Source organism: Ochotona curzoniae, unplaced genomic scaffold (assembly GCF_017591425.1).
Source record: "Ochotona curzoniae isolate NIBS_2020 unplaced genomic scaffold, NIBS_Ocur_1.0 contig_883, whole genome shotgun sequence".
NCBI classification, from domain to species: domain Eukaryota; kingdom Metazoa; phylum Chordata; class Mammalia; order Lagomorpha; family Ochotonidae; genus Ochotona; species Ochotona curzoniae.
In genome coordinates, this window is record NW_024466599.1 from 27,372,666 (window position 1) to 27,388,848 (window position 16,183).

The following is a 16,183-nucleotide window of genomic DNA, read 5'->3' on the forward strand; positions in this document are numbered from 1 at the left end:
ATGACTGATGTGAGCAAGGCAGGGAATCAAAAAGACAACAGGGGGCCCAGTATGACAGCCTGGTATCTACATCTTCACCTTGCAGGTGCTGGGATCCCATATGGGCACTGGTTTGTGTCCTAGCTGTTCCACTTTCCAGTTGAGCTGATCTGGAGTCAGGAACCAGGAGCTTCTGCAGGTCTCCTATGTGGGTACAGGGTCCCAAGGCTTTGGGTCATCCTTGACTGCTTTCCCAGGCCACAAGTAGGGAGCTCGGTGGGAAGTAGAGCAGCCAGGAATATGAACTGGCACCTATATGGGATCCTGGCACTTGAAAGGTGAAGGTTTGGCCATTGAGCCATCATGCCGGGTCTGAGAGTGCTTATTTAAAACAAATGCTAATGGATCTAGAGAGACACAGGCTCCAAGACAATAATAATAGAGAACTTTGACATTCCATTTTCATCAGTGGACAGGGACGGATCAACTAGACCAAAAAAAAAAAAAAAAAAAAGGGAATGAACAAAGAAGCAAGAGAGTTAGTCTACACTACAGACCAAATGGACCTAAGTGATATCTACATTTCACCACTTAGCTGTAAAACTCATTCATTTTGTCAAAGACAGACTGTATGCTAAGTCATAAAGCAAGTTTCAATCAATTAAAAAAATTCAAGTCAGACCATGCATTTTTTTCTGATGACAATGGAATGAGCCTGGAAATTAATAACTGAAAATATGCAAACACATGGAGACTGAAAAACATGCTCCTGAATAAACAGTGAGTCATAGAAAACTCAGAGAAAGGGAAAAAAACATCCTAGAAACAAATCTCTCTCAAATATCTCTAAGCATTCCGCAACACTGTCCTCTAATTTTCTGTCTTGTCACACAGTGCAACATCAAAACTTATACATGTTAAGAGGAAAGTCTGAAATAATTAATCCTTATATCAAGAAAATGGGAAGGAATCACATAAACGATCTAACAGTACATTTTAAGGACCCAGAAAAACAAGAACAAACTAAACCTAAATTTAGTAGAAAGAAAAAAATAACTGAAATTAGAGAAGAAATAAAATTAAAACAAAAATCCAAAAGTCAGTGAATTGAAGAGCTGGCTTCTGAAAAAATGGGACTGATAACACCATTGGCCCAACTATCAAACAAGAAAGGTGGGAGAACACCCAAATAAATAAAATCAGAGGTGAAAAGGGAGATTTTACCATGGATACCACAGAAATCAAGACTCCTCAGGAGTTACTCCAAGCAACTACGTGCCCACGCTGATCAAGCTGGTTAAGTGGCAAAGCAGAGCAGGCAGAAGGCATCAGCCGTGGCCTTCTTGGGACTTCGTGGGGTCAGGCAGGAAAGAGCAGGGCAAACAGCCAAGGACCAGCCAGTTTGAAGATTTCCAGCAGGTTCTGGGGCTTTAGGGACTGTCTCTAGTTGCCTGGATTTTTGTTGACTCGGGCAGGGGCAATGTTGAGTCCATGTGTGAGAGCTAGATGGAGTGGCTGGAGTTAGACTCTGGACTTGTCAGTTTACTCAGGAAAGGTGTGTTCACCATTGAGTTGTTAAGTTAAACTCTCGAATGTCAAATAGATTTACATAGATGTCAATATAAAAACCACAGTCAGTACCCCCGCCCAGTTTAGTCACTAAGTTTTCTCTGACTCCAGGTCCTCTCTAGACACAAGTACTCATAAAAACAACAACACACACACACACATACACACTCACAAAAATGTAGGGCCAGTGAAAGCTTAGGCAACCAAAACAATGGGACAATCCGAATTCTGTAAGACTGTTTATCCATTATTATCTTTTCTTTCTAGAACTGTGAACACGTGTATCAATATATGAGAACCTCACCCTAAAAACCATCCAGCCCAGGCAATATCTGTGCTGAAAAAGATTCAGAAAAAAGCAAGATACTTTATTGGATTTAAAATATCTCTTCTTAGAAGAGGTGGAACAAGACAACCGCTGAGGAAGACAACCCTGGTGACACTCCCCATTTTGAACAGCTATTCATGGGCCAGCGCACAAGTTCCCTTCATAAAAGCTAAGGAAACAGAGGAGATCACAGACCTGGTATTGGCATAATCAACCAGGAAAGTTGCATTGAAGAAAGCAAGAAGCAAAGTGTTGCTTATATTGACCACTCCTTAGTTCCAAGAAATATAGCTGGGGGGCGGGGAGACTCAGTCCAGTCTTTGGACTTGAAGCTTTGTGTCAGGCTCATGTAATAAAATTCAGAGCTGTACAAGGATCTACAGATCTTCACAGCCAGACAGCCACCTGTTCCCCAGTCTTCAGCAGACAGCAGAGCAAGATGCCAGCTACTGTGGAGTAGAGCAGAAGGAGCTTAGGACCTTGCTCGGGGCCTCAGCAGGGTTACTGTCATGAGACTGACAGGCCCAGGGGCCTCTATTCACTGCTGGAGCTTGTGGACAGAGTCTCCAGACTCACCATTCACCACGATGTGAAGGACTTGTGCCAGTGTACATCACCTCTGGCCTCGTTTGCACCAGACATCACGGGGCCTGATGACTGTGAGACCTAGGTGTGACCCATTTTAATGCTAGTCTGGGGTCAAGGAACAGTGAACCTTGGGTAGCCAGCAGGGAATCACAGAACTATGTCCTGGGACTGAGCATTGAGCAACACTAGGCAGATTCTAAGTCTCATCCCTAGGCCAGAGCCCGTGGACGCAGTCTCTATATTTGGTTGCAGATGGCAGAGGTCTGCATCTTGGTGGGACAGAATGGTTTTAGATCATCTCATGTGAGCCCTGCCTGCACTCACAGCGCTGCTCAGGGCCTGGTGACCATGAGACCTACCTAGAACCTACCCAAGCACTTGGGGCAGCTGCCTCTACCAACCCTTGTCGACCCCCCAGCAAGACAGCAAGAAACTACAAGGCTGTTTTGGCACTTGGGGCCACATTGTAAAAACCCAACCCTGTGCAGATTCTAAAGGCTCCTGCTCCCAGGCCTGTGCCTGCAAATGGAGTCTCGGACTAGCTCTGGCTTCCAGCAGAATCCCTTGACTCCAGTCCATCAGTCTATGATCCCATCTAAGATGACCAGTGCATGGTGGGAGTGGCCTGGGCATCCACCTCAGGCTTCAGTTCTGACCTAATGCCAGCCCTTTCCTTTCTGAAATGCTCCTCTTGCTCATTCCGAGCAACACACCAACTGTGGACTTGGGACAAATCTGAGTTTGGGGAGTATGTGGCACTGAAGCTATAAGAATACACCAAGAGAAGATTTGTGGAAAGCCTCAGCTTAGGGTGCCATCTAGCTGAAATAACAGAAATGCCCACAGACTCAGAGAAATACAGCTTGGAAGGTCTGGAAGGAAGCTACACTTTAGTGAACAAACAACATTGTACATACAACAACAGAACTCAGGAACTTCTAGAAAAAAAAACATGATCTCACCTAATAAACCAAACCAGGTGCTAGAAAACAATTTGCAGTTTGTAGGAACTGCAAATCCCACATGCTCAGATGAAGACTTCCAAATAGCTATGCTGGAATGGGAACAGCAGCTCAGCTCGTTAAGTTACTGCTTGGGACACATGCCTCACAAACTGGAGTGCCAGTTCAAGTCCTGGCTAGTCTACTTCCAGTTAAGCTTCCTGTGAGGGTGCCTGGAAAGCAGCAGATGAAGGTGCAGACAGAATTCCTGATCCCTGCCTTCGGTCTGGCCCACCCCCAACTGTTGTGGCCATTTAGCAAATGGTCTCTCTCCCCTCCCTCCTGTTGCCTTGCCTTTCTAATAAATCTTCAAAACAACTGCTTTAAGGAAACTCAATGAACTTAAAGAGAACAGAGAAACAATTTAATACTGTAAAAGAGATTTGATGGAGAGAAGTAATTGGTTAAGATATGAGGGAGTGTGGAACTGCATCTCTGTTGACACATACCAGATGTGTGGCTGGTTGGGGAACTGAGTGGACACCCTAACTGGGTTGGGGTTCCCACCTGTGATTGGGAGAGCCAGAATGAGGGCAGTGGGTTGAGCTGGACATGGCTAGTCTCCCTTGGCACAGGTAAGGACTGGGTCTGGGGAGTGCCAGACTGGGCTAGGCTCCAGCATCCACTGGTACTTGTGAGAGATATGGTGGGTGTGGAATGCACTGGGCTAGGTCTTGGCTGACCCACTTGAGAGCTATCTCTGGACATGGACCAGGTACGGCTGGGCTGTAACACCCAACAGTAAGAACTGGACTGGGTGTGGGCTGGCTGGGCAAAGCCACTGTTCCTGCCAGAACAAGAGGTAGGCTAAGTCAACCTGCCACTGGGAGCAGACCTGGCAGAGGAACTTCTTTGTCAGAACACAGTCCCTGCAGATGAGTGCAAGAACCAAGGCAAGGAGCAGCCCAGACCAGGTCAGGTTATAGTACCTGCCAGCATTCCTGTGGGTTAGGTCTGGGGCTGATCTGAGAAAAAGGACAGGGTTCAGGCCAGGCCAGGCCAGGTTGGACCGTAAAAAAATCAACCAATCCACATTAGGGTTGGGACTTGGGACTGACTGAGCAGGCCTAGGCTGTAGCACCCATCAGCAGGAGCTGGAACTAGGGACAGGCTGGACTAAGTCATGCTGAAGTACTCACTGATGGATGCCAAGGCAAGGCAAGCCATGCCAGTCTGGGTGCAGTGGATGCTGGGTCTGTGAGCCTCAGGAGAAGGAGTTCGGTGGGGTCCAGGTCGATTAGTCAAAGTCCTTGGACTCACCTGTGTGGTGCGTGCCAAGTCCATGAGCCCTGGGACAGGGGTTCTGGTGGGGCCTGGGTTTCCTGGCCAGGGTCCTTGGACCTGCCTTCACAGTGGGTGCTGGGTCCTTGAGCCCTGGAAGCGGGGGAGGGGAGTTGGCCAGGGTCAGTCAGGTGACCCAGTACACCAATGGCACTGGGGAAAGCTCACTGGCTGCCCGGTGGCACACTTGTGGGGACTTGGTACGTGGACTCACAGGAGTCTGGGATGGCACATGTGGAGGCCTGATTTCTCACATAGAGGATTGGTGCTCTGACTGTGGAGTGCATGCATCAGAATTGGGCCTTGCTAGTAGAAAAGATGGAGCAGTGGCTGGCTGGCACAGATGCACATGGAGGATATGGTAGCCCATTGGGGCCAGCAAAAGACATTTGATATGACCCAGCGGCGTGGCCTAGCAGCTAAAGTCCTCGCCTTGAACGCACCAGGATCCCGTATGGGCGCCGGTTCTAATCCTGGCAGCTCTACTTCCCATCCAGGTCTTTGCTTGTGGCTTGGGAAAGCAGTCGAGGATGGCCCAAAGCCTTGGGACCCTGCTTCCACGTGGGAGACCAGGAAGAGCTCCTGGCTCCCAGCTTTGGATCGGCACAGTACCGGCTGTTGCGGTCATTTGGGGAGTGAATCATCAGACGGAAGATCTTCCTCTCTGTCTCTCCTTCTCTCTGTATATCTGACTTAGCAATAAAAATAAATCTTAAAAAAAATTTAATCTCCATCACATAAAAAAAATCAAAGATGAAAAACAAGACATTATAATGGCTACTATGAACAATTATAGGGCAAAAAATACCAGATAACCTACAACAGGCATATTCCTGAACACATATTTCTTAATAAGACTGACCCATGAAGAAATAACACAGACAAATACCTCAATAAAGATGCAAACAAAACAAAACAAAACAAAAACAAAAAAACACCCAGCAACGGCTGGTACTATGGTGTAGCAAGTTAAGCTGCCACCTGTGGAACTGGTTTGAGCCCTGGCTGCTCCCCTTCCAAGCCAGCTCCCTGCTAGTGTGCCTGAGAAAGTAGTGGTGCATGGCCTAACTTCTTAGGCTTCTGCAGCCATCAGGGAAATCTGGAAGAAGCTCTTGGTTCCTGATTTCAGATTGACTCAACCCTAACCATTGCAGCCTCTTGGGGAATGAGTCAGTGGACAGAAGATCTTCTCTCTCTCTCCCTTTTTCTCTCTCACTTTTCCCCACTCTCTTTCTCTCTCTGTAACTCTGCCTTTCAAATAAATATTCTTCAGAAGATTAATAACGAATGGCAAGATTGACCTAGTAATCTCTAGTCAAAGAAAAACTGGGAGCAGATGGCTCCACTGCTAAATTCTACCATATATTTGAAGAATTAACAGCAGTTCTTAAATTATTCAAACAAAACAGAAATGAACTTTTCCAAACTCATTCTACAAGGTCAACACCACCTTGATACTCAAAACAGACAAGCAAACAACAACAAAAAAGAAAGCAACAGATTAGTTAGTATACCTGATGAATATAGATGCAAATAGTCCCAATAAAACACTAGGAGACTGAATCCAACAACACATTTAAGATTATTCACATGATCAAGCAATACACATTCCAAGGATGCAAGAATGGCCCAATAAACACAAATCAATAAGCACAATACAACACGTCAACATAATAAAGACTAAAACTTTATTATCACTTCTATAGATGCAGAAAAGGCACTTGAGAAAACCCAACATCTTTTCATGATTAAAAAAAAAAACTTCTAAACAAACAAAGTATGAAAGGATGTATTTGAATACAATAAAGTCTACCTACAACAAGCCAACAGCTAGGATTATTCTGATCAGGGAAAGGTTCAGGTGAATCTATCTGGAATAGGACAAGGATGTGTGAGTGGAAGCCTCGGCTGTGGATCACGCATTCACGTAAGAAGTCCTGGAGAACTTGAACAGTTATGGTGAACTTATCCGTTTAATAATAACCAAGCACAAGCTTAAACAGGGAGGGTCCAAGGAAGCATGCCTCAGAGTACAGGGAAGTAAAAATATTTCTACTAGATATAAGTATCTATTACTTATTCTAAACCTAGCCAATCAGTATAGCACTGTGTAGCCCACCACAACTTATGTAGCCCACTTACATCATGGAGTTGTTTATTACAAAACTATCAAAAGATTACCACTAGATGGGTACTGGCAGGGGTAGCCAGGGGGAGGACGTGATCAAGCTACTAGAAATTCCCCAAATTACCAGAAAAGGCTGGAGGAGGGAAATACCTGGAGGGCTCCAGAATTTTTTTTTCCCAACTGTATGATTTCACAGAAGTCTCAAGGTGCTGTGGAGACAAAAGGGTCCAAGGCTTTTGCCAAAACAGAGTGGGTGGGGAGGTCTCGAGTCTCTAGACATGCATCAAAACCTTGCTCCTGCTGCCCATAGCATAGGCTAACTAAGCCAAGACCCATCCTGGCACTCACACAAGTCCTAATCCGGATAGGGAAGGTGACAGAGAGAAACGAAGGACTTGGCAAGGAGAACGTCAAATTGTGATTGTTTGCGGGCAACAAGATCTTACAGAAAATCCCAGGGACTCCCCCCAGAAGCTAGCAGGAAAATCAACATATTCAGCAAAGTTGAAAGACACAGAGACAACACACAAAAATTAGTAGTATTGTTATATACCAATCACATTATTTGAAAAACAAAACAAAGCAGTTCAATTTCCAATAGCTACAATAAACAAACATCTAGTAATAAGTTCAACCAGACAGGAAAGATCTGAACAACAAAAACTGTAAATCACTGACCAAAGACACCAAACAGGACATACAGAGTAGAAATTATTCCATGTTCACAGATGGGAAGAATCAACATTGATAAAATGTTTGGACTTTACAAATCCAATCCTTGGCCCGCGCGATGGTGCAGTGGTTAAGGTCCTCGCCTTGCACGCCCAGGATCCCATATGGGCGCCGGTTCTAATCCCGCAGCCCCACTTCCCATCCAGCTCCCTGCCTGTGGCCTGGGAAAGCAAAGCTTTGGGACCCTGCACCCGTGTGGGAGACCCGGAAGAGGCTCCTGGCTTCGGACCGGCATAGCATCTGCCGTTGGGCTCACTTGGGGAGTGAATCATCGGACGGAAGATCTTCCTCTCTGTCTCTCCTCTCTGTATATCCGCCTTTCCAATAAAAATAAAAATAAATCTTTAAAAAAAAAACAAATCCAATCCCTAACAAAAATGCCAGTAACGTTTTTCACAGACCTAGATAAACATCACTAAAATTCAACTGGATCTGGAACAGACCGAGCGATCTTGGAAGACAGTACGCTACCCAAGTTTAAAATACATTAGAAAGACACAGTATCAGCATGGTGTTGGCATAAAAAACTGACACACAGATCACCAGCAAAGAAGAGAATCTAAAAGGAAACCTATGCATCCAAAGTCAAACTTAAGAAGGGGCTAAGGGCACTGTAAAAGGCCAATCTTTCCAATACATACAGCTGGTAACACCGAATATCCACGTGCAGAAGAAACAAAAAAATGCTTTCCAACCCAGAAAATGTTACTTCTAGAACTTGTTCTGAAATTTGAATTTTGCTGGCTATGGTAGCATCTCTCCAGGCCTTTTGCAAGGAATAAGGAAGCGGGTGGTATAATCCTCATGGCTGATCTCAACATTTATTCCAACTAGTCTGGCAGGAGTCCAATCATCCTTCCACCTGGAAGCAGGCTGAGTCGGCCTCGGAAAGTATCCTTTGTTTCAAGAACAGCGTCGCAGATGTGGGCACAGAAAACACACACGCCCTCCTCGCAGGCCTGACTGACCGCAGGTGTCCAGCGCTACCTGGACACCCGGTCCTCGCTGATCTCCAAGAAGTTGCCCCGCCCTCAACCCCAAGGAACTCATCAGCGGGGCATGGAGACGGAGCCCCTGCAAGCTTGCATTCTGTTCACCTGCCTCTGGCCTGACAGCGCACAACCTCACCCGCAGACCTTCCCCTGCGTGGGCTCGGGCCGGGCCAGCCAGCGGGTCCCCTGCGCAGGGACGCCCCTCAGCTCCCCAGCTCTCCACTGAACAGGCAGGCAACGCTGACCACCAGGGCACACGGACACACCCCCGTGCTCGGACGGGGAAGCCCTACCTGGCTCGCGGCGTCGCTTCCTAGGGCAGCGGTCCGCAGGAGACGCCCAGGGGTCCGGTGTCCCGCCTGGGCCCCACCACCCTCCCGGAACTCGCTCGCAGCGGTTCCGCGGCGTTCCAGTAGTAGTCGCAGCGGCACAACCCAGGAGCCTTCTGATTGGCTAAGCCTCACGTTTCCACTTCCGGAGGAGAGGTTGCCTGGTTGCCTAGCTACCGAATCGCGCACGCTTGGGACCGGGTGAGAAGCTTCCTTCCCTTCAAAGCTGCAAAGCTGGCGGAGCAGGGGGAGTCGCAGAGTCTGGACAATCTTTCCAATACGTCTCCGGCCAGTGAGTGTCTGTTTTCCCAAGGCCTTGGCGGGGAAAAGGCCAGTTTAGGTGGACTTCGAGTTGGTACTCAACCGCATCCCTGGGTAACTCCTACAAGGTGTGACATAGTTCCCTAGCATCTACACTAGGAGGTGGAGTGGAGACGCTGAGAGCACCCCCAGGTCACAAGTAGAGAGCTGGATGAGAAGAGGGGTTGCTGGGATTAGAACAGGCACCCATATGGGTACTCGGCCGATTCCCGTGTGCTGGACCCATGGACGCTGCTTCTAATCCTGCTGGCTCTGCTTCCCTTCCAGCTCCCTGCTTGTGGTCTAGGAAAGCAGTCGTGGACCGGCCAAGTGCTTGGGACCCTGCACCTGCCTGGGAGACCTGGAAGAGGCTCCTGGCTCCTGCCTTCAGAATGGCCCAGCTCTGGCTGTTGTGGCTACTTTAGGAGTGAACCAGTGGCTGGAGGACCTTTCTCTCTTTCTCTCCTCCTCTCTGTGAATCTGCCTTTCCAATAAAAACAAATCTTTTGGAAAAAAAAAAAGAAAAGAACCAGTGCCCATATGGAATCCCAGTGGTTGCAAGGAAAGGATTTAGCTACTAGGTTATGGGGCTAGGTTCCATTCCTACTTTTTCTTAGAATTAATATAAGTGAGCGCTTTCTCTCTCTCTCTCTCTCTTTCTCTCTCCACCCCCCCACCCACCCCATCACCATCTTTTAACATCTATTCCTTTCCCCAGTGCCTGTGATGCTAAGGCTGGACCAAGGACTTTAATCCAAGTATCACATGTGCGTGGCAGTTTCTGCTACCTCCCAGAGTCTGCATCAGCAGGAATCAGGAGTGGAGCTGGAACTGAATGCAGGCACTCCCTGTGGGATGCAGGCATCCCACACAGCATCTTTAACCACCAGGCCCAACACAAACCCTGAACAAGATCAGAATTCCTGCAACATTGATCTCATACCATTGCAATATTGACATGGTTTGCATTTTAGTTACAGCTTGTATGTTAAGCCTTATTTGTTTATTTATTTTTAGATTTATTTGAAAGGTAGAGTAACAGAGGGAGAGACTGAAAGACAGGGTAGGGAGAGAAGTCTTCCTTCTGCTGGTTGCCTCTCTAAATGGCCCCCACGCTGGGTCTAGGCCAGGCTGAAGCCAGGAGCTTTTTTTGGATCTCCCACGGGGTCCAGGGACCTAAAAATTGGGCTAACCTCTGCTGCTTTCCCAGACACATTAACAAGGAGTTGGATATTGCAAGTTTGGCAGCCAGGACTCCAACGGGCATCTTAGGGCACAGTTAACAAGTAAAGCCTACTGCTTCAGCCCTAAGGCCTTATTCTTAATCTGCAAATAGTACTTGCAAAATATTTTCTCAACAATAGGTTTAAAAAATGTTTTTACTAATTGCTTTGATTCTGATTTTGTTTTTGGCTTCATATCTACCCCTAGATTTATTTTTGTTCCTGTTAAAAGAGTGTATGTTCTTATATTTATTCCAGAGATGAAGTATGACTACTAAGTTCTGAATTCTGCCATGTTGAAAAGCTCTTTGGTTTCCATCATTTCATAAAGGTGGTTTGGCTGCAGATACAACCATCGATCCTCTCCACATGGTTTCCTCAATATTGGGAAAAATTTAAGCTCTAATGTTGTAGTCCACTGAGTGTTCCAGGGCACTAAGGTTGATTCTTCCCAATCTTCTGATCTTGCATCTTTTTTTTTTTTTGGCCTGGTTTCTATTCCAGTCTCATTTGGCTTAGCCCTTCCTGGCCATCACCACTTATTGTTTCTGTGTATTTATTTTGTTCCCCTGTTGCCAAATCAGAGGTTTCACACACCACTTGACCTCCATGGGACAAAGTATAGATCACACAGGGTACCTATACAAGTAAAAACTTATCATACAAAAACTTGTTTATCCAAATTCGCAGAAGTGTTATTCATAATGATCCCTGAGTGGAGACGGATATCCATCAGCTGATGAAGAGTAAGCAGATTGTGCCATTTGTGCGTGATGTATTTGGCAGTAAAAGGGAATGAAGTCCTGATACATGGCATCATGAGGATGACTCTTGAAAACATGTAAAGTAAAAGAAACCAGTTACAAGGGACCACATATTGTGTGGTTCCTCTTCCTTAGGAGTGCCCAGAATAAACAAATCTATTCAAGTAGAGGTGTGCTGTGTAGGTGCTTGAGCCAGTGAGGACCTTGAGAGAAATGGTAACTGACAAGGGATAAGGTTTCTTTTTCGTTTCACTAAAATGTTCTCACATTAGATTGATGATTGTGCAACTCTGGATTTACTCAAAAAAATATTGAATTGTATTCTTTTGCAGGGTGAATTTCATGGTATAGGAATTACATGTTATTAAAGCTATAATAAACAGATAAAAACACATCATCTAGGCAAAATTATTAATGTCCCCAGGACCCTATACTGGACACTGGAAGTGCTAAACAACCATAACATATTTGTGACTGTGTGAAATGAACTGTGTTTTTATAACTCTTACTTACCATTTAAAAGCATCTGAACTTATGTGACTTCCCTTATCTCTTTTAAAACAGCTTCGGAAGTTTATAAGATAAACTTTATATTTCCAAATGGAGACAAGTATGGTGAGCATACATTTCAATTACTTTATCTATATAGAAAATTAAATAGTTTATGAAGAGAAAGGAGGCTCTCACATTGATATCATTAAATAAATAACATAGAAATCCTAGTAAAAGCACACATTTTAAATCAGAACTTCAACGTTAAGTTGGACCATGTGTTTGGAAAGCTCTGGATCTGTTGCTGCTTCTGCCCCTTGGTCTCGGAGGAGCAAGGTGTTGGAGGTTTCTGGATGCGCTCATCTCTGGCCACTCTGCGAGGGCGGCGGTCACAGAGACTTGCAAAGCTGCAGTTGCGATTAGTCCCAGATGCAACGGCAAACGCACAGACAGTTCTCATTTACAATCTTTATTTCTCCTCTGCTTAGATGGTGAATGTACAAGAACGTCTTCTGGAGTGTATGAGAGAAATGGAATAGGTATTCATAGCACTCCTAATGGGATTACCTACACAGGGAACTGGAAAGATGACAAGGTATTATTGCTGATTTTTAAAAAAGATTTATTTTTTTTTTTTATTGGAAAGGCGGATATACAGAGAGGAGTAGAGACAGAGAGGAAGATCTTCTATCCATTGATTCACTGCCCAAGTGACTGCAACAACCAGAGCTGAGCCAGTCTAAAGGCAGTAGCCGGGAGCTTTTCCAGGTCTCCCACACAGGGTCCCAAGGCTTTAGGCCGTCCTCCATTGCATTCCCAGGCCACAGGCAGGGAGCTGGATGGGAAGCAGGGCCACCAGGATTAGAACTGGCGCCCATATGGGATCCTGGCGCATTCAGGGTGAGGACTTTAACTGCTATGCTATCGTGCCAGGCCCATGGCTATTTTTAATGTTGACAGTAGATAAATCCCCCTCTTGGTTATTTGATTCCCTTCATTCCTCATTAATCAAAAATATACAATGAATACACAATAACATGACATGATTGTGTTAATATATTTTAACATGTGAGGGATGTTAAACTCGTGCAGGGAGAGTTCATCATCATCTATCTCATCTCATACTCACTGAGTACAGGTAGATCTATTGTGTAATTTTCTTGTTTAATCCTTCTAATATCCTCATGAGGTAGGTGCCATGTAGCACTCATATTTTGCATAAAATCCCTAGAAGTTCAATACCTAAATCAGAGAAATTTGATTTAGTAGACAGATAGAGTTGAAGGACAGTAATAAAAAATGTAAAGCTTAAAGGTGAAGCAAAGTTGATTACGGAAAATTTGATAATAGCATGTATGTTTTCAAAAGTTTCTGAGGGTCCTGGCGCAGTTGCCTAGTGGTTAAAGTCCTTGCCTTCTGTGTACCATGATCCCATATGGGCACTGGTTAATTTCCTGGCTGCTCTACTTCCCATCCAGCTCCCTGCTTATGGCCTGGGAAAGCAGTGAAGGATGGCCCGAAGCTTTGGGACCCTGCACCTGTATGGAAGACCTGGAAGTTCCTGGCTCCTGGCTTTGGACTGGCTCAGGTTCAGCCCTTGCGATCAGGAGAGGAGTGAGCCACCCGACAGAAAATCTTTGTCTCTCTTCTCTCTGTAAAGCTGACTTTTCAATTAAAAAAAATATGTATCTTAAAAAAAGTTCCTGGGGAAAGTGTGAAAATTAGTTTCTGAAATAATTTCCTATGTTACAGATGAATGGTTTTGGAAAACTTGAGCATTTTTCAGGAGCAGTGTATGAAGGCCAATTTAAGGACAACATGTTTCATGGATCGGGTACTTATACATTCCCAACTGGGGCAAAGTACACTGGAAATTTCAATGAAAATAGGTAAGCTTCAACATTTTTTAATTCTGAAAAGCTCATTTCAGTTATGTTTGTTTATTGCATTTGGTTCATACTAACTCTTTTTGGTAACAGTTTCTAAGAGTTATTGTAGAAACTGAAAAGGATTGTATATGAATAGGAAGGTCAAACAGGATAAATGAACAGTCTGATGAGTTAGTACTAAGATTCACACTCTCTTTTGAAGATTTATGATACTTGTAACACCTGTTCCTCCTCCTCGCCTTGCTCACGCCGGGATCACCAACGGGTGCCAGTTCTAATCCCAGCAGCCCCACTTCCCATTAGCTCCCTGCCTGTGGCCCAAATCCTTGGGACCCTGCACCCATGTGGGAGACCTGGAGGAGGCTCCTGGCTTCTGGCTCCTGGCTTCGGATCAGCTCAGCTCTGGCCATTGCAGCCACTTAGAGTGAACCAGCGGATCTCTATCACTCCTCTTCTCATATCTGAGTTGCCAATAAAAATAAATAAATCTTTTTTAAAAAAGAGAAAGGCAGACAGATACACACACACACACACACACACCTATACACACACACACAGAAATTTTCCACACATCCACTGTTGGACTTCTGAAATGGCCACAACAGAAATGACTGGGTTAGGCCAAGAACCAGGAGCCAGGAACTTTATCTGGGTCTCCCACATAGATGGCGGGGTCACAAGCCCTTGGAGCATCTTCTGTTGCTTTCCCAGTTATATTAATGGGGAGCTGGATTGAAAGTTAAGAGTCAGCACTGCCGGCAATGGCTTAGCAGGTGATGCTTTAAGTTGCAGGAGCACTAGGCTGTCCTTTGTAATACGCTTTTTGAAAAACAGCCTTGGGGGTATGTATTTCATTTTGACCTGATGTGTGAATGTATTTTTACACAGGTTAATTTTTTTTTTTTTAGCGTAAGCAAAATTAGTTAATTGTAAACTTACAGTGTTGTCCTTTCTGAGCATAGATTGTAGGAAAGATAAAAGTGAAGTGAAGTGTGAGTACAGCTTTACAAGCCAGTCTTCATAGTGAATATCGTGCCATGCTACACAGAGGTTTGTATTTGTGTATAAACATGCCTTTCTTCTGGAACTTTTTCCAATTCAACCATTGTTACGAAGTGATCTGATCTGAATACATTTTGAAGAGGACAAAAAAATGTTCGCTCATTTTTACTTCAGGTTTGTGACTGTGACACATAAGCTTTTCCTATTGATACTAATAAAGGGAAAGAAAGCTTGAATTTCTAGGATAAACTTCTGTTTGTTTATATAAAAAAGACTTTTTTTGGTGGTGTTGTTACTTTGAAGAGTTCAAGAAAATGCCAGCACAGAGTAAGGCACCTAAAAGATAATTAATAGCCAGAAATCTGTAGAATAAATGAATAAACAAATTAAGTTAAACAACCAACATAAACTTTATGGTTTTTAGCTGTTTTTGGCTTTATGTAAACCTAGCTTATGTAATCCTAAATCTTAAGACACCAAAATTTGTATCATGACAGTGTTTGGAAATAAGAGGTTTTTTTGGATGTGAAAAGCATACTAATTGTTATTAAAAGTCAAAAAGTCAAAAAGATATGGTACATTAGACCTGCTGTATAATTTGCTAGACAATCGTGTCTGGATTGCGAATTCTTTGTGATGGTTAGTAAACACTTAACATTTTACTGTTGCAGGGTGGAAGGTGAAGGGGAGTTTACTGATACCCAAGGACTGGAATGGAGTGGTAACTTTCATTTTACGGCTGCTCCGGGCCTGAAACTAAAATTCCACATGTAGATGTTCTGCATTGAAGTTTAAATCTAGTCATCTATAAGGAAATGAGTTGGATCTGTGATCTGCAGTAACCTCAAACACAGTTTCTATAAGTTTGCCAATAAAACCATCATTAAACCATGTTTTTTTTGAATTTGTCTTCATTATCTTTTCATTTAAAATAAATCATATTGTTCAGTTTGCTCGTTTTTTAAAATGGTATTTATTTATAAAATTTATTTTTATTGAACAGTCAGATATGCAGAGAGGAGGAGAGCCAGGAAGATCTTCCATCCGCTGATTCACTCCCCAAGCAGCTGCAATGGCTGAAGCTGAGCCAATTTGAAGCCAGAAGACAGGATCCTCTTCTGGGTCTCCCTCACTGGTGCAGGGTCCCAAAGCTTTGAGCTGTCCTCAACTGCTTTCCCAGGCCACAAGCAGGGAGCTGGATGGGAAGTGGAGCTGCCAGGATTAGAACCGGTGCCCAAATGGGATCCCGTTGCATTCAAGGTGAGGACTTTAACTACTATGCTATCATGTTGGACCCAAAAATTATTTTTATTTGAAAGACAGATTTACAGGAAGAAGGAGGAACCGGGAAAGAGCTTCCATCTTCTGGTTCACTCCCCAAATGACTACAACTGTCAGAGCTGACCTGATCTGATCCAAAGCCAGGAGCCAGGAGTTCTTCCGGGTCTCCCATGCAGGTGCAGGGTCCCAGGGCCTTGGGCCATCCTATGCTGCTTTCCCAAGCCACAGGCAGGGAGCTGGATGGGAAGTGGAGAAGCCGGAACACAAACTATACCTTAACTGGAACCTTATGCCTTTTGATTAGT

General features: G+C 44.7%; 2 protein-coding genes across 3 annotated transcripts in view; one reads left to right on the forward strand and one right to left on the reverse strand.

Moving 5' to 3' along the window:
* DHX57 (DExH-box helicase 57) overlaps positions 1-8,968 on the reverse strand; it is a 56,220-nt gene extending 47,252 nt beyond the window's left edge. The window contains exon 1 of the mRNA XM_040993118.1: positions 8,892-8,968. The gene's annotated coding sequence lies outside the window, so the exon portion shown is untranslated. The remainder of the gene's footprint in view (positions 1-8,891) is intronic.
* A 111-nt stretch (positions 8,969-9,079) lies between these two features.
* Positions 9,080-15,478, forward strand: MORN2 (MORN repeat containing 2). 2 transcript variants are annotated; one of them, XM_040993980.1, is made up of 5 exons: positions 9,114-9,316; positions 11,779-11,829; positions 12,195-12,301; positions 13,459-13,595; positions 15,269-15,478. In XM_040993980.1, the coding sequence occupies exons 4-5, from the start codon at positions 13,459-13,461 to the stop codon at positions 15,369-15,371; spliced, it is 240 nt and encodes a 79-aa protein (XP_040849914.1). In that variant the 5' UTR covers positions 9,114-9,316; positions 11,779-11,829; positions 12,195-12,301; the 3' UTR covers positions 15,372-15,478. The 2 variants fall into 2 exon arrangements, with proteins under 2 accessions (XP_040849915.1, XP_040849914.1); XM_040993981.1 differs by lacking the exon at positions 11,779-11,829 and having other exon boundaries at positions 9,080-9,219.
* Positions 15,479-16,183: the final 705 nt, after the last annotated feature.